The sequence below is a fragment of the Phalacrocorax carbo genome, chromosome 3 (genome assembly GCF_963921805.1).
Source record: "Phalacrocorax carbo chromosome 3, bPhaCar2.1, whole genome shotgun sequence".
NCBI classification, from domain to species: domain Eukaryota; kingdom Metazoa; phylum Chordata; class Aves; order Suliformes; family Phalacrocoracidae; genus Phalacrocorax; species Phalacrocorax carbo.
In genome coordinates this window covers 2,030,969-2,056,451 of record NC_087515.1, presented here as the reverse complement: position 1 = coordinate 2,056,451, position 25,483 = coordinate 2,030,969, and the positions used below count along the sequence as shown (strand labels likewise).

Here is a 25,483-nt window from a genome sequence, read left to right as displayed (position 1 = left end):
GAGGTGACAGAGAACACCACCACCACAGTGACTTGCAATAGTTTCCCTGGTAAGTGTGTGATCAGTTCAATAAATTCCTTAAGATGTAAATATTTCATATTATATAACACCCTCTAGCTCTGAACTACACAAATTGATGCAAAACCACCTCCCAGATTCAGTCAGTGCCTCTGCTGTAGCCCACAACTCTCTCAAACCAGCAGAAAAATGAGTGTGTCATCAGCAGCCTATTTAATAAGATCAATGACTGAGTCATGAATTTCATTCATAGAACCCACAACATCAAAATAATTGTCATAATTAAAACTAAACATAGAAAACACTGCACAGCCAAAATTGAGAATCAATTTTTAATATGTTGTTGTGTCATTAAAAAAAAACCCCTATTACTTACAAAATTATCCCTCTCTATAATAAAAACCTATTTAAAATTTTACTGAAGTTAAGTAAAATCAACTTTCACAGTTGGGACCCCAATTACAGGTTAATGAAGAAAAGGATCAAGCGTCCAGAACATCATTAAAAAATATGTCTAGAACTAAGACAAAAGCATTGAAGCAGTAAGAACTAAGATTAGTTCACCGTTACAACACTACAAAAGCACCACCGCTGCATGGTTTCCTTATTGCTGATCAGGACACCACCAGAGCAACACGTCAATTCCCAGCTAATTATACCACCAGAGGCTCTAACACAGCAAAAGCAGGCACTAAGGTTACTCAAAGATATCATAAAAAACAAATTGGAACACCACTTTAAGACCAAAGATATGTCCACATCTTGTACTGCAGCTAGAAAGTGCAGGGACTATCAGATAATATAAGCTTCCTTACTGTTCTCCAGTGGCACTTTAAGCACTGGAGAAGGGGAAGGAGAAGAGAGCACAATATGACGGGACACAGACGTTTTCCCTTCCCTTAATCATTTTAAGGAGCAATAAATCCAAGTTTATTAGAGAAGCAATAGCCAGAAACGTTACCAAAGACTGGACTCAAACAAGGATCAAATGTTTTCAAGTCCCACTATTCTCCTTCAGAAGCTGGGATGGACAGATGTCTGTAACCTGGAACCAGTACTGCTCATGGGACTTTTTGGTAACGCCATACCTCTGTGAAATAGCAGTTCTATACAATTAATTTAGAACTCCTAAAATAATGACATTTGGGAAAAAAGTGTAAGTTTCACTTAAATGTAACTTTTTCTGATGTGTAATGAGGGTAGGCTTCCACTGAAAGGCATAAGGTGACGGCATATAACATATACCTTTTATAATGGAATTTGGACTCGGCACTTTTGCCTCTGAGCAGATGCTCTTAGCTCAGGGGAATAGTTTTGTGCACAAACGACACAAATTTAGGTATCCGCAGGGTTATTAGTATATACATCTGCGAACCGTAAGCACACTTGGTGGTATAAAACCACAGTGCCAAATACAGAAATATGTGATTTTCATTATTAACGTTTATCTACGTAGCAAGTAATAATTGAGTAAAATTGGAAGATTTATGTTTTAAAAACAAAAAAACCCTGACAAATCACTTCAGAATTCCAGAGGCTGTTAGATTTTAAAAAAAGAAAAAATAAGTCGCAGAACTACTAGCGTCTTTCCATTTAGTTTCAAAGCTACTGAAAGGAACAAAATCAAATACAAAGCATGAGGAGATTGTGACATAACAACTTCACTTACACGAGCAATACAATAATCCTTGGGATTTTCCTTCTCCAGACCGTATTTTTCCAGTGCCTCGATAACCGCAAAGTCTGCAGTATCCGTAGTGGACAGCAGGATTGTCTTGTACGGTATATTTGGTTTTAAACTGTCTGCATAAATTCTCAGCGTCCCACCTTGGAAACAAAATTTAATTAACAACACTACCAGAGAATAATAGGGCAGACATGCAGCCATTTTTTATATTTCCAGCAGCACGTAAGAGCAAACCCCCTTCAGAAATCATTTAGTCAATCCACTAATACAAGAAAAGTTATGTAACATCCCTGAAATAAATCTGTCTCCACCACTGGTAAAAACCTCCAGTGATGCTTTCCTAATTCCTCTAAGCAAGTCTCTTCCTCAGCACTTCGCTGTTCTTAATACACCTGAGATTAAACTGAAACACTGACAATAGCTGGATGAAGAACTGACCTTTCCCATCTTGACAGCAAGTGTGTGCTGACCTCCAAGAATCAACCCTCCCTTTAAAAAAAACTCATTTACAATTTTCCTCAGATGATGTTTTCTACACCTCTAACTGCTTCACTGCTCTTCCATGGACAGACTACATCATCTGAGGTTTTACCAGAACTAACATTGCTCATTCGTTCATTTAATGCTAATGTTCATACAACCACTGTTGTTGTGTCTCCACCCCCACGAATGTGCAATACTTGATCACTGATATTCACAAGATCTACCAGAACCCTCTGTACAGACCCAAACGATCACTCCTTGCCATCCTGTAGTTGGGCTACTGACTGCATTTTTACACTGGGGTCATTCAGCCTGTTCTTAATAAAATGAATGACATTTGTTTTGGAAGACTTCCTCACTTTGTCAGTTTAATAAGTCTAATTCTGCCTGTCCTCCTTTCCCAGTTTAGCACTGTTAGCAAGATCAATGAGCACATTCTCTCCCATCAATCTGCCCATCGCTGAAAGCTTTGACTCGCACCCGTCACAGAACGCACTACTGTGGAATCTTCTACACATCCTTCATTCAGTTACACCATGGATAAATGAGCCATGAGGTACAAAAAATGCTGGAGAAAGCTGAAATTAAATAAAATTTACAGGAGTTGCTGGCCTCAAAAATACTTTCTCAGCAAAAACAGTTTACTGTTTAAAACTTAACCAGGAGAAATCTAAGCACCTGAGTCTGGTCTGCCATCAGAACTGCGGAATTCCTGCATTCTCTTCTCTAGTTTTTGCTGTCGCCGCCGTTTCATAACCACCTCGGGATTGGATATTGTGCGGGTGAAGCTGGTCTCAGGCATATCTTTGTAAACCTCAGCTGCAAGGCGAGAATTCTCACTGCCAAGTTCGTTTAATTAAAAAGAAAAAGTTATCATTAATAGCTTAACACACATACACCCTCATCACTTCATGAAGCATAAATGGCAAGTAGAATCCATACACTTGGAGATCAGTTCAGTTATTGTCAGGTAGTTTCTACAGGAACTTCACTTTTGCTAGGATTAACACTGTTCATGTACCCACGCTCACCTGAAATAGACAATGACCAATTTAAGCATGAATGGTTGCTAGTTTTCAAGGAAAAGAAGAGCCCTTCTACCTCTTAGGGAAAAAAGGGGCATTAAAGAAATTTTACATTATACCCTGAACTTGTTTCTGATTTACAATATTGCAAGTCATGTGGAAGCAGAGTTAGCATGTGCTTGCAGCTCATTTTGCTAATGCACTTAAATACAATTCTATTTTAATTTTTTAAAAAAATAAGATCAAGCTAAGTAACAACACAGAATACTGGAAAGATCATGCTGACATATGAAGAACGCTGCAAACGTATCCATGCGGAGCAGCATTACACATATGAAAAATAATCGTGACCTCAAAAAAAAAAAATTAAAAAACAACAACAAATCAAGCTAAGCAGCTAAACCTTCCATTGTATGTCAGCCAGTCAACTAGCGTCCTTCATCTCTGAGAACGCATTATCAATTAATAAGCTTTCATCATTCATTTTCTTTCTAGGTATGTTAAAAATCCACCACTAATGATTTTTCTTCTTCTATGAAACCTATAGAATCTGTTAGGGAGCCAAGTTTTAATTAATGTAGACCTTTATCAGCTTTCCAGTTCTACATACAGTCACTCATGCCTGACTCTTGTGCTCTAGTTTTATATACAGGGATTAACGTATGTCCTGCCCCGTCTCAATGAATAAGGCGCAGCAGATTTGGGAGCAAGAGTTGACAAACCCAGAGGACTGGCTACCAAAATACATCTCTGAGGAAAATAAACTGATAGTCGGGTGGTAAAGTCAAATGCAAACACCTACACATAGTAATTTTTCTGGCAAAAGACTAAACAAACATAAGGAGAGGAATAAACCCATTCTAGAGTAAATGCTCAAAAGTAAACACAACAGGGGAAGCCCGTGTGTCAATTTCTGTACCAGGACAGAGAGGTGGGGAAAGAAGCAGATTTCGTGGTTTAAAAACAAACCTTGAGGGAAAGCGCACATACAAACCACCGGAATTGCCATCACCTATTTTGGTTTATGATGATATTGCACCCATGTCGACTGCTTACTTCTGAAAGAAACAACTACTTATTTGGTAGAGAGGGGGAATCCTTTAAACTAAGATAAGGATCAACATTTAACACACTTACATATCATCCCCATGAAGAAGTCTATCATCTTTATCCGATGCTTGTCGCAATGCCTCTTTTTCACGCCTCTTTTTTTCCTTTTTTTCTTTTTTTGAGAGAGTTCGTTTGAAATTCTGGATTACTCCCTCTTTTTCTTGTTTTTCAGGGCCATTACTCTGAGCCTTCTGAAATAAATGAGTTTGAAACAACTTCCATCATTTTTAGTCCAGTGAAAAGTTAGCGTTGGTTTTAACTTTCCAGATAAATCTCATATAAGACATACTAACATAAAAACAATACTCCAGGCAAGAATATCCTATTACACAGGGATGGGACTAATAGTCTCCAGAATAACAGAGAAAGCAAAAATAATGTCATATTCCAAAGCAGGTATGAACTGATTAAGCACCTTGTACTCAAGAAAGCAAAGAAACAGCAGAATTTTACTTGAACAATGCCTACCATCTACTTGGCCTCAGTGGTTAACTGAAGGCTGCAGAACAAATTTCTGCCTCCCAGTAAAAGTACTTCATAAAATAACACTGCACTTAAATCTGTTTTCAAGACATCTATGCTGGAGCTTCAGATAAGAAGAAACTGCAGAAGGAGAAACATTACAGAGGACATTTCCCCTATGGTGTATTTTCCTGAGTTGCCCTTCCAGTGTTCTCTTCTCCGATTCCTGTTCCTTGCATACACAAGATACCTGTAATCCTAGGCTCATTTGCCTTCTGTGTGGAAAATAACAGAAGGTAAGAGAAAGAAGATGCGGGGTTTTCTTTCTTCTATCAGAAAGTGAAGAACGCAGGAAAGGAAGATTGAAGATTACTGAATTCAATGAATAGGAACAGCAAGCCTAGTAGATGCAGTGCAAGACATCATTATTTTTCTCCCCCCACCTCTAACATTGACATATCCTGGATCCATGGATGTAGTCAAAAGCATAGAGTGAGAACAGCTCACATACCTATACGCAAAGCGCCTTCAAAATTAACAAACTAATTCAAATACCTAAAGAAATTTAGTGCTCAGCCCAAGAGAAAAAACTTGTCTGAAAACAGTGCGCCCTGTGAACAGCATGTTTTCTGTAGCTATAAACATCCACCTTAGAAACAATATACAATTGTATGACTTCAGGAGCCAAAGTCTGATCTAATTTAATATATAAATGACTAATATGAAGAAAAGCTTTTGTATGGCCAATGTTCACATTTTGCATTTGGAAGGGAAAAAAATACGACCAAACCTCCCCAGAAGGAAACAGGCTCCCAGCAGTTTTGGTAAGAAACAGAGTATTACCTAGGGAGGTAACAATTTTTAGTTATTCAACTCCCTCTGGCATCCCCTTTTAAAGGCTCTGCAAAGGTAGGATTATCTCCTAGGTGTTTGGCACCATATACTATTCGAGCAAATTTTTAATTCGTCATTTTAGAACAAAGCAAGCTCTAAGTTCTCTGGGCATTATGTGCGCCAGTACTAGGCAGCTATGTGGATCAAAGCATCACAAACCATCTGAAAGATCACAAGAACACTGTGTTGCAAAGATGCATTTTAGGTATTTAAAAAGACTTGCTCCAGACATCGAAGGTCAGCAGCAGCAGTTGTTTTCATGAATTAGAAAATCAGGAATTATGTTTTGCTATATAAGTAAGTCCCACACATTTCAAAACTAGCGTACTCCTTAAAGACTCACCTTTGGAGGAAGCGTATCATTTTCGTTCTTGAGAACAAATCTTCCCTCTCGATCATCTTTGTTCCAGTTTAATTGTACAACAAGAGGCTTCTCATCTACATCTAATCTTCTTTCTTCTTCAAAAAAGTGAAAAGCAGTAACAGTTACTTGGCACCTCAACAGCAAAGAGTTCAAAACAAGTTATGCTCTTAAAAATCAAAAGGTTTGTTCAACAGTACACATCAGTTGATGTTTCCCTGTTACATGTAGGTACAGAAATCCTGGGGAGGTAGAAATACATGGCCTCTTTCCAGCAACCAGCCTAAGTTTATTCCCTCTATCTACATAAACTAAAAGGTCTGCATAAAGTAGTCTTGCACACCTCCTTTGTCAGGCTGGCAACACAAGATTATCACTCAGGAGGCGAAGTTACATGTAGAGTTATAATGTTTCAAACTTCATAACTTCATGAGATTTCTAAATACTCATTTTCCTTATTTTAAATTTAACAAGGCTGAGTGTGGCCCAAGAACTACTATTCTGGAAAGACTGCACAAAAATAAGAGATTATGAAATTTAAAAATCCATTATGCAGATATAGTAGTCAAAACGTCATTTAATGTATTATACCTGTTTTAAGTATATGAAAAAAATCTGAGAGCAGTTAAAAAAGTTAATCAAGTTTTGCCATTTGATACCGCTTCTAGAAGTACGAGACAGTGCATATGCACAGCAAGACAATGATGTCTTTGCAGTTACATTTTATTTAAGGAGAAACACTCTTATTGGATGAGGTGCCTCTTCATGAGCCACATTTTAAACATCAGAAATTGCCTTGCAAAGGAAACCATTTCATTTCGACTACAGCTGCAGTGCTAACAGATTTTTAAAGTAAACTTAAAGCAGAAAAACACACATACTATTTATTGTTTAAGTTAGTGATGACACACGCACTTTTCCCTAATCCCACATAATTCACATCAAGTCATCATTCGCGGACCATGAAAAGTGACACATACGCCAATAAATCTCCACTCTCTATCCCAAGTTAAATTATTTTCTGTCTTTCAAAAGCAGTTAAGTGCTTCGGTGGTTAAAGCACTTGTGTAAACTTTCGAAGTACAAAAAAGAAAAGGCAGGACCATAAGCTGATTTCTTCTGGTCCTGTCTCCACAACTACCACACACACTACCATCCTCCAGCCTGAAGCTTTCTACTGGGGTGGGCAGATGCAGATGCTACCAGCAGCAAAAAGCTATTTAGATATCTAAGTTCTTCATAGATAAGATAAAAGAATCTGTTTAAGAAACACAGCAGCTTCAAACAATACTATGTTGAACTTCCCCAGTTTAGCAGTAACAGAACCTGCATTATAAGGCTGCCTATCAAAGGCCCACAACATCAATGAACTGAGGATGTGCTCTTAAGTGCTCCAATTTAACACTCCTTCCATTATAAATTTAGTCTTTGCCTACTAGTCCTAAAAATAGCAACTCTCTTGCAAATGTCAACAAATTAACAGGATGTCAAGTACAGCATTTAACAGATCATAATCAAAACTTATACACAACTGCAGGCCTGATATGCGTACTCACATTTTGAAATACCACTCCCCCACGTAACAATTAGCAGCAACATACTTATTAGGAGGAAAAACCACAAGTCTTCTGTGGTTCAGAAGCTGGGGGCAAACCTGAAGATACTTTGGCTGGGGGCAGACAGGAAGGTGGTGTAGAAGCAGGAAAGACTTCACTAATACTAACCTCCGCTGACATGCACCTCGTAAAGCGAGTATTTAGGGGACGACAACATTCGCATGTCTGGTCGAAACTTCTCTGCAAGAGTTTCTATCACATCTTGAGTTGTGGCAGTACTAGAGACACGGATACATTTTGTTGCGAAATTTCCAGCTGCTTTATCTTGAAAGTAGAATCTCATTACTCCATGAAACTCCAGATCCTGTAAAGAAATAAAAACACAAATCTGAGTGCTGGCTTACAGTTAGAAGGTTCAGAGCTCCTTTATTATTTATTAGTTACAAATATATTATGAAAGTAGAAGACATACAAATATCACACTGGTTTTCAAAATTGAGGACAGTAGAATTTACTAACTAGGACACCATAAACTTGAAAAAACAAGGATATACCCTAAAAAGAAATTAAGTCCTCTATGTTACTGGAAATACTTAAAATTTGAATCTTTAAGTATTCAAATTTCCAGCCATTGTCAGGTTTACCTGAAGGACAATTAATAAAAACTTTTTTTTTTTTAAAACCCAGAAATGCATCTTGAGACTGATCTCAATATATTTTGTTACCCAGAGCAGGCCCCTGTATCCCACTGTCCATAAAAGTGCAGGCTGAATATGCTCAAGGAACAGCAACGTGTCTCAAAGAGAACGGCTTTCTGTCACAGCAGCCCAAAGCATCATCCTCTCTTTCCTCTTTCCCCCGCTTCATGCATTTCTCTCACAATGGTATCTGTTTGACCCAGAAACAGCCTATTCAGGAAGCTAGATAATTCAATTTTTTTTTTTATTTTATATTCTCAGAAAGGTTAGCCTTCGGTACAGCTCCCTAAACACTCTGGGAGGGAAGAAAAGCTCCAGTACCAAGTCAAGGCAAAAGGGAGGGAAGAAAGAGACTGTAACTACTAACCAAGCGGCTACACCGTAGCTGTAACATCAATCTGTTCAAACCATTGTAAATTCACATCCTTAACTATTTTCCTGAGTCATCACAGTTCTGTTCTCCCCTCCAGCCTAAACTGCAGGAGGACACTGGCTGCTCATGCAAATCCATTATGCACCTGAACACTGACTCCAAATTCAAATTTAGTCCCCCAGCTGTCTCCACAGGGCCGACTCTTGCCCCTTGCATAAATCCCAGCACTCATGGGGAATCAAGAAGATTCAGGCTGGGCAGGGGTGTTGGTCTGCTGGAGGGCAGGAAGGCTCTGCAAAGCGACTGGGACAGGCTGCATCGATGGGCCGAGGCCAGTTGTGTGAGGTTTAACAAGGCCCAGTGCCGGGTCCTGCCCTTGGGTCACACCAACCCCAGGCAGCACCCCAGGCCTGGGGCAGAGGGGCTGGGAAGTGCCCGGCGGAGAAGGCCCTGGGGGGGCTGGCTGACAGCCGGCTGGGCATGAGCCAGCAGTGCCCGGGTGGCCAAGGAGGCCACCAGCCCCCGGGCTTGTGTCAGCACTGGTGTGGCCAGCAGGAGCCGGGCAGGGATGGGGCCCCTGTGCTCGGCCCTGGGGAGGCCCCACCTCGAATGCTGGGCTCAGGTTTGGGCCCCTCGGGACAAGAAGGGCCTTGAGGGGCTGGAGCGTGTCCAGAGAAGGGCAGCGGGGCTGGGGCAGGGTCTGGAGCACAAGTGTGCTGGGGGGCGGCTGAGGGGGCTGGGGGGGTTTAGCCTGGAGAAGGGGGGGCTGAGGGGAGCCCTTCTCGCTCTCTGCAGCTGCCTGAGAGGGGCTGGAGTGAGGGGGGGGTCAGTCTCTGCTCCCAAGTCACCAGTGACAGGATGAGAAGAAACAGCCTCAAGCTGCGTCAGGGGAGCTTTAGGTTGGAGATTAGGGAAAATGTCTTTACTGCAAGAGCGGTCAGGCCCTGGCACAGGCTGCCCAGAGAGGTGGGGGAGTCACCATTCCTGTGGGGTATTTAAAAGATGTGTAGATGCAGCACTTCAGGGCATGGTTTAGGAGACCTGGTGGTGTTGGGTTGATGGTTGGACTTGATGATCCTAGAAGAGTTTTCCAACCTTAATTATTCTGTGATTCTAAGTGCCCTAGCTGACACTGCCAAGTTTACTCTCCAGTTTAATAGTCATTAGTCCTGTCTTCACTTTCCAGAAGGTTTGAAATAGATACATCCTCGGTTATTGAGTGTAGCAGATTTCATGCTAAGCACAGACCTTTCCAGTACTACATCTGATCACTTGAAACACATCACAGCGTTTCTTTGAATAGCAAAAAACCTGATATATTTATTGAAGTTACTATATCATTCCAAAGACCTTTGCAGCAAAAAGATAAAGGAAAAGAAAAATAAAATAAGATGTTATAACGTACCCTAAGACAAACATTTCACGCACCTAGATATACACAGAAGTAAGCACTGTTCTTTCCCAGAGTGCTCCCAAGCCTGTGCCAATACAGCAGTCAAATGGAAATGCACCATGGACCTAGACAATGGCTGATTTTGTTTTATCCTCTGTTGTTACCCTAACAGTTTATAGAATTAATGTGAGTCTAAACTGGTGTTCCCACAAAGCTATCTATTTTAATCCCAGACTAGCATTCCTTCCTGCAAGCAGTTATAGGTTCCACATGCCTCACTTCAGCTTAACTGCCACCTCCTCATCCACTCTGGACTTTACTGTACTTATTCCAAGGTGTGTCTCAATGCTTCTACCCTGAATATTATTTTAACAGCTACTACTGACCTCTGAAAAGCATCCTATCCGCTTAATTTCCTGTCTCTAATTATCTAATTGTTAAATAATTATCCACATGAGGACTCACCCCTCTCATGCAGAAGGCTACCAAATGACTTCTGGAAATCCTACCTACCACAGCAAATCGGAACTTCCTTACATGTACTCTTGCTAACTCCTTCAGTGAGCTCCAAAAGGTCTAAGGCACAACTTCTTTTCACAAAGCTCTGTTGAACTTTCCACCATCTATTACGATTACCATGTGCCCATGATCTCTGTACACTGCTGTAGTTTCTAATCAGAACAAACAACTTAGCCTGAGCAAGTGTTTTTTTAATACTGGCCTCATGCTGCATTTATATCCAATGACCTCAAGGCGTCTAGCTAAAGGAGTCATTACGTACCAGTTAGTAAAATTACTTCATCCTTCACTTTCTATAGGGTTATTGGATGAACATTGCCTAGTTCTAGCAACTTGGTTTTATGTTGTCCATTTGTTCACTGAACTCTTAACAAACACTAATTTGAGAGAGTTGCTCCATAAAAGGGTCTCGGCAGGGCAACCTTTCTAAGATTTTCAATGATGAACACACATGCGAGGCAAAGGTTTTCTGCTATTGTCTTACCTTCTAAAAGTTTCTTTTATAAAGGGACCATCTCGTGGCCATGTGGCCTGTGGTAAGGGTGCTATTGCTAATGTGCTGAAAGACAGTCATTATTAAAGACTTCTCAAAATTTATTCCTCAAATCTTTTGGTCTATCTTATGATTTTATATTCTACTTGCCAGATTTCATATCCTTACAATTTTTCTCATTTATATACTGCTTTGGCTTTCTAATAACTATCTTTGCCTGATCTTCAGCCATGCCAGCCTCCTTTCACACTTCCCTTGACAGCTGGCATGATTTTGGTCTGTACCTCCAGCATGCCATCTTTAATTCTCTGCAGGTGGTAAGTACTTGGCTGTTAGTTGCCTCTTTTAACAAGCTTCCCTAGTGGAGCTATGCTGTATTTTGCAGTTCCTGCAAGAAAAATGCATCTAAGCATGTTATGATCTCCAGTACAGAGAGCCTTCTCTCAGGTAAGCCACATCCCACGTGCTCTTTTGGACCTATTTAAATGGTTGCCCCTTCTGTAAATACTCCTTAACCACGATGCTTCACAGAAAGCCCCAACTATTTTCATAGCCTGTTTAAGGTTTTGATCCACTTGTCTTCTTTTGCAACCACCAAACACCACACAAGCTTTCTGCAGAAGCAGTATGAAGCATAATCATATCCCATTTATAACATTTATTTCCTTTTACACAAGGCTTTCCCCACCACCATCTCAAGCAGTACCTTGAGAAGCAAGAATTAAAAGAGATAATGAGCACACTGCAAATATTTCTTTTCAGGAGTTATTGTGTGCTATCCTATAAACAGATAACGTTCCAGCTGATTTTTTTTTAAAGGAGAGAAGATTATTTTACTGGGAACACATTCCACTGTCCATTAGCCATGCTTTTAATCCTACAGATTTTATAAATTTTCTACAACAACATAGCAGTACTGGCAGAGATTCAAGAGCAACAGAGCACAACACAGATCCACTCGGAGAAGATCTAGAAAACAGTTCAAGAAGATCTCTAAACCACCAGGGTATATTATTATTATGATGATGATGATGATGATTATTATTATTATAAGTTTTATTGCTAAAACTTATTTCTAGTTCCAGACCCTAAAAAAGCAGGGAGGTGACAAAACTGCATTGTGAATACTCAAGATACAACGCTGGTATAAAGCAAGTTTTGTTTTCCTTTTAGAAAAGAAAGCAATGTGTTCCTCTGAAGAACTGTCACTTGAGTTTTGTTCCATTGCTTTGACAATCTGGATGTGAAAACAACTGAAGACATCAACCACTGGCTGCCCATTTCCCCCCATCCTTTTCTGTGGCAGCTTCTCATGCTGTGTCCCCATAGTCCACCAACCCCTCACCTCCGTTTTCTAAAGTTTACCACTGAAAAAATGAAAAAAAATAAAAAAAGACCGCACAAGTGCATCTCAATGCTCCACCGCTTCCCAGTGTAAAGCTCTAGTTAGTTTAATGTTTCTTTAGCAATAAGTTCCAAACTGCTCATCGGGCATTGCTAAGGTATTACAGTATTTAAATAAAAGTGTTTGGTGATATGGAAATCATTGGCTTCACATTTCAAAAAATTAGGGAAGTAGGAGACCACAAAAAGGGAAAGAAAAAACCCAGACCAAAAAACCAATGACGCCCCTCCAGTCTTCATGATTATTATACATCGTGTGTGTGTATACACACACATCCCCCCCAAACCCCTCCAGCTCAAGACACGTTTAACTTTCTGGACTTGTGCTTAGCAGATCAGTAACAAACACAGACTGACGCCACCACCCACATCAAGACAACAAGGTAGGCGTCACACTTAAATTTCCACTCTCCACTCTAACTCGGCATTAAAGCATTTATTTCTGACAGGTACACTTCATCCTCAAAAATCAGTCACTTCTGGATTTCTTTGTCAAGTCTGCCAGGCAGGTTCACGGCAGTTTGTAACACGGATTTGTGTCAAGAGAAGAGGCTAAAGCATAAAAATCACTTGCCCTAAATCAAAGAGATATGCAAATATCTGTTACTGCCTAACACACACTTCAAAGTGGAGAAGTCTCCCCAAAACATTTACAAGCCTCTTAAGACCACCCTTCTCTAAAGATAAGCACTGCCATTTATAAATTACCAAAAAGAAGTCAAAATGTTTTCTGGATTTCAGAAGTGACTAATTACATAAGTGGATGAAAGCTCTTTTAAGTTCCTCTCGGGAGTTTATATGCATCATAAGCAATTTCACTTTCTCATCTAACCATGTTTTAGATATTTTATGTATCTGCAGTGCAAGTCCATGGCTCCTTAGGAAGGAATGTGAGGGTACAGAACAGTCTTCAGCTGCCCAAGTACAGTCATTTTCACAAAATTTTAATTCAGATCATCTAGACTGTAAAATATATTTTTAAAGCACCTAGAAAAAGACAGCTCTTTTTAAGCTTTGCAAATCACAAAGAACATTTTCTTTAAATACAAAACCTTATTATGCTTTTTTATCACCATCGGAAGATCTTACAGTAGTTTCCAAAAGTATACCCTACTCTAAAAAATGTTCCAACTTACATAATAGGAAATTGCCAGTTAACCATTGCTTCTTAGTTTTATGAACAAAAGTAAGTTGTGTCACCTCTTCACTAGGCACAAAAAAGGAATTATAAGAGTGCTTCAACTACTTAGTTATGACTTTTTGCAAAAAAGTCAAAGATAGGCAGCAACTGCTTCAAAACCAACAGATTAAGTGTTCCAAAAGTCTGTCTTTTGAAAAAGAAAATAAAAACACACTAAAGCACCAGAACAGCACACTTGAAACAACTTTCACAACAGCAAAAGACTTCAAAATTCTACAGTCTTGTAAAAAGCTTTGGTGAAACATTCTTGGAAAACATCTGTGCTCTCAGCGCTATCGCCCTCCTCTGACATCCTCCTCGATGACCTCAGACCATCATCAACTGAGAAAGAGCACTACAAAAGCAGGAAGCAAACAAACTTTAATACATAAGAGAGTTCCACAGATCACTTAAGTCACGTTTCAAACTGAAAATGTGACATACAAGTTTTCAAATCAGTCAAAGTTTTCCATGAAGCTTCAGCAAAGGGATTCCTATTTCACAAAACTGTTTGATCTTTAAACTAGTTCCCAGTTACTTACTGTCCCATAGGCATTTCGGCTTTAAAGCAGTAATCAGTAAGAATCAAGACAATCACTCATTCGAAGTTATGTTATACAGAAGTGCAAATAAGTAAGAGAGGCAAAGAAGAGCATCTCCAGCTTCGGTCTCTGATTACGGACACTGGTTACACACACAAAAAGCGTTACTGGTTATTGATGACTGAGGTATTTAATACTTCAGTTGTTTGAAACCCCCTTCCCCCACACAGAAAAACAGCTCTTTTTCCTTCCAACCATCCCATTCTTTTTATACAAGGAGAACAGAGTCAAGAAGCAATATGAAAAACAAGTAGAGATAAAAAGCACGTGCTGTAAGCGAGGTATGGAGAAAGTCTGCGACGTGACACAGTGGGATTTGTAGCAGGGAACCCCGAACTTCCTGAAGAATCAGAGAGGCTTCTGCAAACAAAGAAGTAATGTCCAGCAGCAGTAATCCATAGCCATGTTCACGTACGAGAAAGGAAACCCCTCCTCTAAAGTGTCAGAAGAGGTAACGAGGGAGTGTTATCCCAGTGCATAGGATGTAGCAATGAATGAGATCAGGATCGCTCGTCCCACAAACCAAGCAAAGAATACTCATAGGCTTTTAAACTCCTATTCCACCACTATCAATCACAAAGCAATATATACTTCAACACTTAAGCATGTACACACTATCCATTTTCTAAATTATTCAGTCTCTAGCAGTAGAGAATATACAAGTCTCCCTTCAGAAATCCTCATCTGTAGCCCCTCCAAGAGCCCATCTTTGATCTCTTTTAGCTGCATTGATAACACTGTTTGCCTTGCAAGCAGCATTCTGCATGACTGCACCTAGAAAATAACAAAAACCCAGAGTTAAGAATGTCACATCTTTCTTCCTGCCCCATTCAAATTCTATGGGCAAAAACCTACAGAAGACTGAGTCTTAACTAAGCTGCGATTATTATTCAGGTACACGTACTTGTTGCTCAGGAGTTTTGCTAATGGAATATAAATCACAGTAAAACCAATCCACAATGCAACAATCGGAATTAAAGCAAATGGAAGTTGCTTTCAGACAAATTCAGGTCACAATATTGATATACCAGGTCAGCATAACAGTAGAATTATCACTGCAGGATATTCTGAAACATTCACATTATGCCTCTGCACCTGACCCGCTGTCAGGCTACGGAGTTAGATGGAATTGCTTCCTTTCACTCTCCAAAAGCCGTAAGTACACAACAAATCCCTGCAACACTAACGAATATATGAATATTAGAAAACTAATTCCTACAAGATTTTAAAACCCAAGCATAATATATTGCTATGGGAGTAAGCACTGAAATTACATGAGGGTCAGGTTTGTAGCATGCATCCCCAGGAGTAAATTCTCAACTTGAAACTACAGAATAGACAATATTTTTGTACACAGACTCTACAGCCAACCATTACAAAGGAATTCCAAACAGACTTAAAAAGAGAGAAAAAAAAAAAGTCCTGCTAACTGTTATAAACTCTTTTCCATGTAGAGGAAAAAAACAATGTTCTTGCTAAGCTACAGTTTTTCAGATCTCTTCGATAAGCACAAAGTGCAGCTTCAAGATTAATGATAGAACACCCTAAACGGTTCCAAGAGAAGAGAGGAAGAAAAATACAGATGAAAAAACAGCTCCTATAAAAACAATTTTCATCAGCTTTATTTCCTTTTCCAAACCTTTGACACCTGGATCAAAGACTTTCCACTACAGAACGACTCATTCTGCCACAACAATTTAGGCAAACGGTGATGTTCACAAAAGCAGGACCAACAGCAGGGCTTCTATCAGAGAGCATTATGAATAACCCACGACACAAGGAGCATAACTAAATAAAATCCCCACTGTGTTTTCCTGAAGAAAACTACATCTCAGGAACCAGCTCCACCACAAAATGAAACAAAGCCTCAAGGTCAAAAAACAAGAGCTACTACAAACATTTTTGTAACATAAATGTAATGCAATGAAGTCAATGCAAAACCAACTGCAGTACAGGAGAAATGCTACACAAATAGAATCTCAAACTAAGACCAAAATTCATGTCTATAAATGTAACTAACACATACCCTAAAAAAGGGACTTACTTTCACAAATACAGCTTGCATGCCCATACGAACCTTGAATTATCACTGATGTAATATTCTACTGCATCCCTTACATGCACTCTCCCTACTTCCCCTTACCTATCTGCTTATAGAGCAGGACTGATGAATACAGTAACTCTTGGGATGAAACAAACATTTCTGTAATCTTGAATATTTTCCTGGTGAGTTTCACCTCATGGTTCAAATAATTAAACCATAACAGAGCTATCTACATGAGGCAGATGAACCAGAATATTTCCTACCTACTTCAAAACAAAAAAAAGTTGGTTTCCGATTTGTATTTTGCCAAAGCCACCAGACTTGGTGTGCAGCCATCAACCACGCTTCATGCTGAAAACACTTAAGTTTTCATAACCTTATACAAAAGGCATTGTTGTATAAGCAACGTGAAGTGTTTTCAAGCAAGATTTATGACTCCAGAGGCAGCTACCATTAAAAATAAACAAAAATCTGCCAAGGGTGCTTCCCAAAAGCATTCAGGGCTTAACCTTCTAACTCTAAATTTCAAACCTACGGTAAATGCTTGGGAAAAATCTTAACAGCGCTTGCAACATGCAGCAACTGTCTGCCACCTGCAGGATATTTTTTGTTAAGCTGCGGTGAACAGCACCATTTAACCTTTCACAGTTAACCAGAGAAAATGTAGATTGTGCTTACAGAATAAAATCTAAAACAGTTAACCGAAAACCAAAAATATTTTCAACAGTGAGCACTACCAACAGTTCTGCAACTATTTAATCACTGATTAAACTAGATTGCTTAAATTCAAAAGGCAACAAATAAAGCTATAGGAGATTAAATCACACCCCCTGGGTAAATCCTTTATGAAAAATCCTTTATAAACCCCTTTATAGACCGTATTGATACTGAAGCAACACCCATTCGGTGACTCTCCCAGTACCACAACGCTGATGATCTGGTAGTCAACATATACACCCCACACCCCCCAAAATAAAAAAAAGGAAAATTGTTTGAAGGAGGTAACGTGACAGGAAAAAAGGGCAAAGTAATTGACATACATTTGGTCTACCAAAACACCCTGAAAGACTAACAACAAAACAGAGAAAGAGAGTACCATCGTACCTGAAACCAGGTAAAAAGCCAGCCAAAACCAAAACAAAGCCTACTTTGAATTAGTCACAGCATATTTAAAAGCAAGAGCAAACATAACAAGCAGTGATGGCCCTTAAGGATACATTGCTTACCTTTCTACTATTCACCTCCAACCTGTCACTGTTGCAGAGCTAAGAACAGAACGCTTACAAACAAATCCAGAAAACTTAGAGAGGAAAAATTAGAAGTACAGGCAATCCACTATAGCTTCTTTCAGATGTGCCTTTATAAAAGGTCTATTTAATCTGAATTCTTCATGTTATTTATTCTGTTAAAGACTGTTCCTTTTAAATAGTCTGATTTGGAGGAAGAGGAACACATTATTACATCCACCTCCAACCAAAACACAACAGCAAAATTTTAAGGGGAGAATGAAAGTTCAGGCACTGCAAGCCTGATTTTTCATTAGCATTGCTACTTGCCAACAACCTGCAGAGCTGCAAGCCCTGTATTTAAGCATCTTCAGGCATCAATCAGGCCACAAAAAAGATTGCCCTTCACTTCCAGAGTGACACAGTCACTTTAAAGCAGCAGAAACTCTAGCTGCTGCAGAAAGCCCTTCCTCATTCCGAGGCACTTATTCCCACCTCCTCCCTTGTGCCAGGCACCAGCACCCTGCAGCTGTACAGCAACATCATTCAGGTTAACTAACTTAGAAGGTAGGTTTTTTCCCCCCATTCCAGTCAATAGGGAGAAAGCTGTCAGAGCTCGCAGTTGGATGAACTCGTCCTTCTGCTGGCACCTTGTATTAACAGAAGCAACCATGAAACTGCAACCTCTGCCAAGCCAGGCACTTTATTCCCACTTTTGCATCAGCGCATACCAGACCCTGCACAGGGACTTTACAGATTTATAAGCCAGCAGGTACTTCCTTTTTTTGTTTGTTTCAGGCTATGCTGACTGGGCACAGCCGGAGCCTTTGCACAGGTCAGGGAGCAGAAACGTAGCAGGCAGCAGCTCATCTGCACACCCAAATGTGACCGCTCTCACTTCCACACCTGCTCAGGAGCAGCGGCGCATCTGGTTGACTTGACAGCACCCACGCAACACTTAATTGTATTTCTGTTTTCTCATGCAGCGTTTATCCATTTCTGAGGGAACAGTTAAGAGCATACCAGCACAGCAATAAGCCATTTCTACGTACAGTGACAATCCCGCTTCTAAAGTGGAATTTTAAAGCTCAAGTCAAGCAGGTTTTCTAAGGTACATTTTGAATGTTGCATGTAAAAAGCGAAGACCTGAATGGAGATTTTTCAAGGGAAAAGTAGTTCTAGGTCATCTATCCGGTGGCATCATCACCAAAATAAGTTCTCTTGATGACGCTGACACTGATAGGGTAGAACCGTGTCCTAGCAGAGACCGACAGACCTGATGAGCGAAGTGGAAATTGGGGCCTGCGACAGGAACAACAAATCTCTCAAGTATTTTAGAGGCTCATTCCACAAACACACGACATTTCGAAAATTAAACAACTTTTTTAAATTCACAAACTAAAAATTAAAACAGTGCAGTCTTAAGGGCATTTCCGTAACAGGCATACTGCAAGAGCTGTTGGATACTGGAGTTCCACGATAATTTGACGTGACAAAAAAATGTGACAGCAACAAACTTTTACATAAAGAGCTGTCTGGAGTAATTTCTTGTAGCCAGCACTGCATTTTTACTGTTTTAGTACCCGGCTTTAGCATGATGCAACACAGCTTCAAAAGAAGCCATAAAAACAGAGTCATTTTTACATAATGCAACCAGGGAATCATATTTCTTGTTCTGCTGAAACAGCCAGGAAATACTGACCCAGCTTCTACTCTGCAATGATAAATGTGATTGTGTTACATTAGTTTCTCCCTCCTGTGGGATGAGCTGGAATCTGCACCACACAGGGTTAAGGCACCCAGCTACACTGACTGAACTAGAAAAACGCGGGTGCTATCTGATACTCTGCATCCAAGAGCTCTGGCAACCAGGCTAATTAGTCAGGAGTTTAAAGCAGGAATGCTAACAAGCCTAATAGGAAACAAGCACCTGATTCTCCTGGAGTAGACAAACTGCAGCAGGGAAACTACTTGAAAAAAATAATAAAAAATAAAATAAAAAAACCCATAGGACTTAAAAAAAAAACACAAAACAAAAATTGCCTCAAAATCCTAAAACAATAAAAGAAAACTCAAAAACTCACACAACACCAAAACGCACTTAGACCCTTACCTTATCACAAAATCTATTCTGGACTGGACCCGAATGTCCCACTCTATCCTCCGAGACAGGGCGGACCAGCTTTAAAAACATTTTAAAAGAAGCAAAGTATTTACCTCTTTTCTCGGAGACCTTAAGGTAGCTATGGATATGAAGAATCATACAGCCAAGCAAAACGTAAGAGGATGTTATCCAGCAAAATAGGCAGGCCTACAAGGGTTTATCGTGCACCTCCATTTGGGAAGAAAGGGGTCCCAAACACAAAAAAACCCAACCCTCTCGATCTGTGTTCTCGTGTTTACGGCACTGTTAAGAGCTCACTGCCAAATTGACATTGCTAAAGGTTTTATAGCAGGTCAAGATCTTGCCAAAAAGCAATGCGATAGCATAGGAATTGCACCAGACTGTTGCCAGCTTCATTAACCTTATTACCCATTTTACTACCTCAAGAGACACTAATGCGAGACATTTAAATTTGCTCCAGTTGTACAATTATTGTTGCACTGTCTTGGAATTTGGTCTACAGTCATTAAATTCATACGTTCCACATCATATTGATTCAAATCCAACATTTGACTGGACTTCAAAAAGTTATTTTTCAAGTAAATTAGATTAGTCAAGCAGGTTTGAAGGAATAATAGCATTTCAGAATGCAGCCTAAATAGCAATTTTGTTGTAACAAATACTATGGAAATAGGGAGAAGGACCTCTTTTTGAGCTATTATTTTTCCTCTCTACCTGAAATGCTTACCTTCCCCTTTCCTTTTTAAGAACAAACCCACCATACTTCAGGCTATATTACAATATAGCCTACAATATATCTACAATATGAGTTCTGCAAAAAAACCCAAACCCAAAATCTGCACTGCTGAAATTTACTGAGATCAGCTGTGTCACAGCCAAAGCTGCACAACCACAGTGCTTATATGCAGCTTCATCTCGAGCGCGCACAGAGAAACCTAAGACATCCTTCTAGTTACTTCTACCATGCATGCAGAAAAAGGATATTAATTCACTACAGGTACAACCAAAACAGGTAGCCAAATTTACACATGAAAACAGTTTTAGACATGATCAGAAGCATTAACTGTAATCGTTTTGAACATTTAAAAGAAATACTGGCTCCAGGTTGCAACTTCCAAACAGAAGAGTCCAAAAAAGCGTGGGGTTTTTGTGGTTTGGGGTTTTTTTGTTGTTGTTGTGTGGTTCTTTGGTTTGGGTTGTTTGGGTTTTTTTGATTTTAAAATTCTGCCACTCAAAATCCCCTCCAGGAGCCATCATTTTGAATTACTTGATTAATTCTTTTATTTAAAGGAATCAGGTCATTTCTTAAAACCTAAGAAGCAGCTTATTAATGCCACTAGTTATCTTTATGTTGGTTGACAAGACTACTAAGGGCACTGATAGCTTGGAAAAAGTCTTTACAAGAGTTGTAATACTTCGGTAAAATTTATCTGCTGATAGCCTTCTTTCTGCAAATCCTACTAGATCCTGTTGTATAATCTTTGGCAACAATTTCATCGAGCGCTGTGCTTGGCTAATGACATTCGGCTTCAGTTAGCTGCATTTAAAAACAACTGCTGACAAGTTAGAAAAGGGCTTTCTCTGCAGTAACACCCTCTACAGTATCTTCAGACTGATAGTGATTCTGCACTGGCTGTTTTGTGAAGCTTTCTTTTGACTACTCTCATACTACAAACAAATTCTGCCATTCTAACACAAAAGCTAGTTCGAAGTTCTCCTAAACATATAAACATATTTCTTACTAAAGTACTTGCACAACCAAAATATTGCTCCGTTTCTGATTTTATTCCCTCAGTGCTCTATTTACTTCTAGATTTGAGACAGAAGATACCGTGTAGCTATCAACATAACAATACACTTTAATGCTTTGTACTGGAGCTGGCACCCTTCTCCTGAAGAAGCAGTTTACCTTCCAATTACCCACCAGTTTCCTTTTTTCCTAAGGAGTCCACGCCCGCTCCCACCTACGATACTGCCTGTTTTGCCAGACTGGAAGCAGGTTTGTTGGCTGAAAGGTCTCACTCTGTAAACAGGTTCATTTAACAAGAAAATCTTTATATCTGAACGCTTTCTTCTTTTATGTATCCTCCACATCATTATTAAATTAGAACAGAACATGGAATGTACTAACTCTGCACAGACCTAGAAATAATTTCCCCAAAAGTCTCTAATTGCCGATTACTGGAAGGTTATGTCAGGAGAAAAATTATTCCACATGTCCTGTTTGTACATGGCAGCGAGGGAGAGCATGACATTGAGCTAATCCAATGACAACTAGCAGTTACATCTGAAGGGGCTTCCCCCTCCCTCCCTACCCCCCCTCCAGCTACGTGTCATTTCAATTGCTTCAACACGAGCATTTAGGTGAACTCTAATGAGCTAGTTCAGAGAGAAAAGCCCAAGGAGAATTAACCCTAGTCCCCCAGCTTTCTTAAGAACTTCACCATGGAGTCACGTAAAACCCAATGCCAGCATAAAGGAGGGATTAAAGAGGAAAAAAAAAAAAACCAACACTCAGTTGAAGAAGGGGTGAGGGGAGCACTCTTTCGCTGCTAGAAAGCCATTTTACTAGCTTAAGCTGTAAATATGAAATCTCGTCCTCATACTCTTCCCTTGCGTAGCTACTGGCACTCAAAATAAAACCAAGAACAATAATTTACAGAGGCAAGGAACGCCTCTGCAGATCCAGAACCCCAACCCAGCGGGAGTATGTTAGAGGCTAGCTTTAACAGCATCTAGCTGTGATAACGTGGTTAACTATGGGAATTCAGGTATTTTGTCATCCCTGTCTAAATATTTATTTCACTTGTCTCAGGCTCAACAAATAAATATTATGAAAGTAATGCAGTATCTGAAACTCAGTATAAAAGGCCTAAGAAAGCCTATTAAAATAAAATCAGGCTATATTTCAATTAGCAAATCATTTAACTGAGGAGAACAGAAGTCATATTTTTGTTTTTAATGCTAGAGGACAAAGCATCTAATGTCTAAGAGTAGCAGTGCATAAAGTAAATTCGCTTTTCTATTATTTCAACGGAAAATAACCAAATAATAACATCACCTTGGTGTTTGGGTACTTTAGTTATCTTCTACTGGAAATAACATTTTCCCCAAAGCATCAGGAGCCACTGAGTACAGAGTGCATCAGAGCTACAATCACCATCTGCTAACACCAGCCTCTGGAATATTTTTCATGTCCCAGGCATAAAAAGACACTACTGAGAAGGGTTCAGTTAAAGTAGGAATGACACATATGGTAGAGGAATTACTCAGTGGTGCCAAGAGACCTTCTGCAAAACACTACATGAGATGTTGTCTCAAATGTTGTCCACACACAAACATGACAGAGTTTTACAGCCCTGAGAGTCTCCAATGTTCTGCAGAGCTCACAGTAGCATCATTTCAACAAAACAGGCCAGAAGAGGAAAGTAAGCAAGACTATTAAAATAAAATGAGATTTGAGGAAGCAGCCATAATTAAGAAAGTCAGTCCAGAGATAGGGTGGGTTAACTGTGTTTAAAAAAAGCTCGATTAAACCTGCTAAAAGTAACATCTAATTGTACCACCAAATAGTCATTAAAACAAAGCAGCATTCAAAACCACCTCATAACTATGGGACTAAAAAGCGACTCTCTTTCTATAATTGCAGTATTTCAGCCATTGCCACTGTATTTTCTCTTTCTGTCCTACTGCTTCAGTCTCTTATTCCACATCCAGGACAACAATGCAAATGCAGCGACTGTGAGTAATCGCCAATGCTATTCCCGATAGAGGAAACAGCAGTCGACCACTTGATTACATAGGAAGCTCCTCATTTCCTTTGCAGTTCTCTTCATAATAGCACAAATAATCTAGAGAAAGGTATCATGTGGTATCAGCATAAAGACCAATTTTAGAGACTTTTTGTCAAAAGGAATTTGGTCAGAAATCACCATTAGTTTTTAAAACAATGGAGCTGAGATATGCCCACATTAAAAAAAACAGTTCGAGTTACTGTTTTGTAATTGTTTGTCTTACCCTCTCAAATATTTTGGCGTTGAGTCTCTAATTAGATTAAGTGTTCTGTGCAAGACTATTCATGTTTTATGAAAAATTTCTATTTCCAAACAGTAGCAAAGCAGCTCTTTTCCCACTTGTAAACGCTGACATTCCATTACTTCTTTAAAATTATGTAAAGCATCTTGAATTACCATTTTGTTGCAATACCAGGTAAGGTAAGAATCTGGCTTCACTCCTACTCACGGTGAGGGGTTGAAAAATAGGTGTACGATTGATTCAGTTGATTAAGTGCTAAAAATTTAAAATAGTAGAGTCACTTGCTCACTTCTCATTTAAGCATCAGAACAAACGTGCTCCAGCAGATCAGCAGCAGAACCATTACTGCCCCAGCATTTCGTAGTGGCTTGCTCCTTGTTCTGCAAAGGGTCACCGCTGGCTGCTTACGGACGAGTGAGGAAGCTTCAGGTCGGTCAGATCACCAGTCGCAAGACCGGGTGTGTGGAGTTGGGAGGAGAAAGGAACAACATAAAGATGACTGAAAAGCTGAATGCTCAGTGATCACATAAGCGTCCTTCATACTACTGCTTTCTTCCTCACCCTTCCTATCCACCCCGGTCTGGAATAATGCACTTCATAAACAGTTCATTTCTGTATTTGTACATTGCTTAGACTAGGCGGCAGCTTCATTCCCAGAGTCAAGAGAGCAGATGGTTACAGATCTTACAGAATACAAATCAATAGCTCCGTCAAGAGTTTGTTCATTCAACATTAAGGCTTCATATTGCCATAACATAGGCAGTGTCTCTCCACCGCACACTGCTGCGGTTGTCTCCAGCGCCGCAGCTTCCATCTATCAAAGGAGACTTCTGGAAGGATATTTTTCTTTAAGAACTCCAGATTGTCATCTCTGAACTTCTGGGAAGAACCAGTCCTGACCTACTGACTTCTCAGAGTGCACAATAAACCTTTTTAACCATGTTTTTTAGGTGGAAATCCAAGAGCAAGCATCTGGGCCTGGGGGTTATCAGCTGAAGTGGTAATTTAGCTACTTGAAAACGGGTAGCAAGCTTCCATCAAAACACATTCCAACATAACATGCAGGAAAGGTGATTTAAAGCTTTGGTTACATTTGATATCAACGTATAAAATTTAATGTTGAGTTTTTGGGGTTTTGCTTGCTTGGGTTATTTAGGTTTTAAATTCCTGCTATGTTAATAGTGGTCTTGAAACATTTACAGAATTAACAGATTAATAATACCCAAGTTTCAAGGATGTGATTTAAATTTTAATGGTAAAAATGCTCCAATGAGGTGACAAATAATAATATTAAACATCTGTGGCCAAATGAGATTATAGTCTACTTTCAAACTAGCACTTCAGCTTTTCTTCCACCAAAAATGTTACACTACCAGCACGGCTGTATTTCCATGCAATTGACACAATCGCCATACCTAACTGACTATACCAGATTTTTTTAAAGTTCTAATACTGTGAAAAGAGACCTTTCTGTGATTAAAGTTAACATTTCGTAGCTAAAATTTTTTCTTTCTAAACATTGCAAGTGCAAGACATGTTCAGCAGCTACCAAACAATGTGTGCTGTTTTTTTAAGACTTTTTTTTAGGCATCACACAGAGACCCGTAACACAATGGCAGGATTCCAAACACAAAGAACGTGAGGTTCAGTACGAAGAATTTAATAGTCAACACACTGTACTGCACAAAATACACTATTATATAAAGCTAATAATGAGTGAATGCAAATATTATTCGTAATAAACACAGAATAACAAAAACAATCCAGCATAACTCATTCACTGCAAGTATCTATT

At 39.6% G+C, this 25,483-nt stretch overlaps 1 protein-coding gene across 26 annotated transcripts in view; it reads right to left on the bottom strand.

The window, feature by feature from the left end:
• The window catches only part of AFDN (afadin, adherens junction formation factor), a 134,738-nt gene that overhangs the window by 89,069 nt on the left and 20,186 nt on the right, over window positions 1-25,483 (bottom strand). For 19 of the 26 annotated variants that reach the window (XR_010371925.1, XR_010371926.1, XM_064445582.1 and 16 more), the window contains exons 2-6: window positions 7,765-7,960; window positions 6,023-6,138; window positions 4,351-4,514; window positions 2,867-3,027; window positions 1,688-1,845 (exon numbers count right to left, since the gene is read on the bottom strand). Coding sequence is in view for 24 of the 26 variants with exons in the window: in XM_064445582.1 (XP_064301652.1) it covers window positions 1,688-1,845; window positions 2,867-3,027; window positions 4,351-4,514; window positions 6,023-6,138; window positions 7,765-7,960 (795 nt within the window). In the remaining 2 variants the exon portion in view is untranslated. The remainder of the gene's footprint in view (window positions 1-1,687; window positions 1,846-2,866; window positions 3,028-4,350; window positions 4,515-6,022; window positions 6,139-7,764; window positions 7,961-25,483) is intronic. The other 7 variants (XM_064445583.1, XM_064445594.1, XM_064445596.1 and 4 more) reach the window with 1 other exon arrangement.